The 1,473-nt window shown below is 69.8% G+C and overlaps 1 protein-coding gene across 1 annotated transcript in view; it reads right to left on the minus strand.

Moving 5' to 3' along the window:
• CHLNCDRAFT_59252 (hypothetical protein) overlaps positions 1-1,473 on the minus strand; it is a gene marked incomplete at its 5' end in the record, with an annotated part of 51,016 nt that overhangs the window by 699 nt on the left and 48,844 nt on the right. The window contains 3 exons of the mRNA XM_005843461.1: positions 272-437; positions 698-818; positions 1,075-1,172. Coding sequence (XP_005843523.1) covers positions 272-437; positions 698-818; positions 1,075-1,172 — 385 coding nt within the window. The remainder of the gene's footprint in view (positions 1-271; positions 438-697; positions 819-1,074; positions 1,173-1,473) is intronic.

Raw genomic sequence — 1,473 nt, forward strand, 5'->3', positions numbered from 1 at the left:
GAGGGGTGCGGACGTGGTGGTGTGGGTGTGGGTGAGCGGCGCGTGTGTGGAGCGTGGGGCAGGCAGGGCAGCCAAGTGGCGAGCTGCTGCTGCTGCTGCTGTTGCAGCTGCTCCACCTGAGGCCTCCGGGCCCAGCCCCGTTGGTGCCAGCCAGCGCCGCGCCGCCGCCGCCAGGCGCAGGACACACGGCCAACACCAGGACAAGCCACCAGGACGGGCAGCCCCGCCATCCCACTAACACCACCACAACAGGCCCACCACACCCACCCACCAGCAGTGATGAATCCCTGCGGGTTGAAGAAGCCGCTCATCCAGAAGCTGCGGGGGCGCCCCCCCGCCAGCCAGCGGTGCAGCTGGTCGTGCCGCGCCAGCAGGCCCGCAAACCAGCCGCCGCTGCCGGAGGCCTCCCACGAGATGCGGGCCCAGCGGCGGGGCACCTGCGGTTTGTGTGTGTGTGTGTGTGTGTGTATGTGTGTGCGCGCGCGCGCGCGCGCTGGTGTATGTGTGCGTGCTGGGTTGGGGTGGGTTGTGGTATAGTTCAGCTCAGCGCCTGGCAGCGAGCACCGTGCGGCAGCCAGCGCTTTCCCCGGCACACCGCGCTGCACGTGCGTTGGAGCACATGTGCCGGTGTCGCGTGCATGCGCCACGGCACCACACCACACCACATCACAACGGTACCTCACGGTATCGCACCCACCCGGGCGTTGAACAGCGCGTCCAGAGCCTCCGCCAGCTCGTCCGACAGCGCGATGGTGCCGGCGATGGCCAGGCGCAGGTCTTGCAGGGTGGAGGCCACCAGGGCCAGCACCAGGTTGAGCCTGGGGGGGTGGGTAAGAAAGCGGGGAAGGAAGCAGGGGGAGGAAGCAAGGGAAGGAAGCAGGGAGGAGTAAACAAGGGAGGTGGCAGGGAGAGAGTGCGCACGCGTGGGAGGCGGCGTGGGGGTGGGCATGGGGTGCGGAGCAGGGCCCGGCAGCAGCATGCACGTGGGGCCATGCCAAACAAACAGCCCGGCACGCCTCCACTTCGTGAATCGACAGATGTAGCCACCCCAGACCGCCCCCCCCACACACACACCTGTCGATCTCCTGGCGGAGGTGGATTGTGAGTGGCGCCTGCGGCTGCAGCCGCTTCAGCCGCTCTTTGGTGGCCTCGGCTTCAAACAGGGGGGGCACCTGCGGGAGGGGCGCAGGTGGTCCAGGCGAGGGCAGGCGGGAGGCGGAGGGATGCATTTCAGGGCGGCGCGGCAGGGGCGGGCGGGGAAGAGGCAGGTGTCAGCGCCGCATGTGGCAGCGCCTCCCCCCCTGCCAGCCAGCCTGCCGGCGGGCACGTTGCACCCGCCAGGCAGGTGCCCCACGCATCCCACCCCCGCCCCGCGCGTTCCGCGCCCCTCCCTGTTGACCGCCGACAAACAACACACTGTCCCCCCCCCACCCCACCCCAACACGCACACCACGCTACCCACACCCACACACT

This window comes from Chlorella variabilis (assembly GCF_000147415.1).
Source record: "Chlorella variabilis unplaced genomic scaffold CHLNCscaffold_30, whole genome shotgun sequence".
Classification (NCBI taxonomy): Eukaryota; Viridiplantae; Chlorophyta; class Trebouxiophyceae; order Chlorellales; family Chlorellaceae; genus Chlorella; species Chlorella variabilis.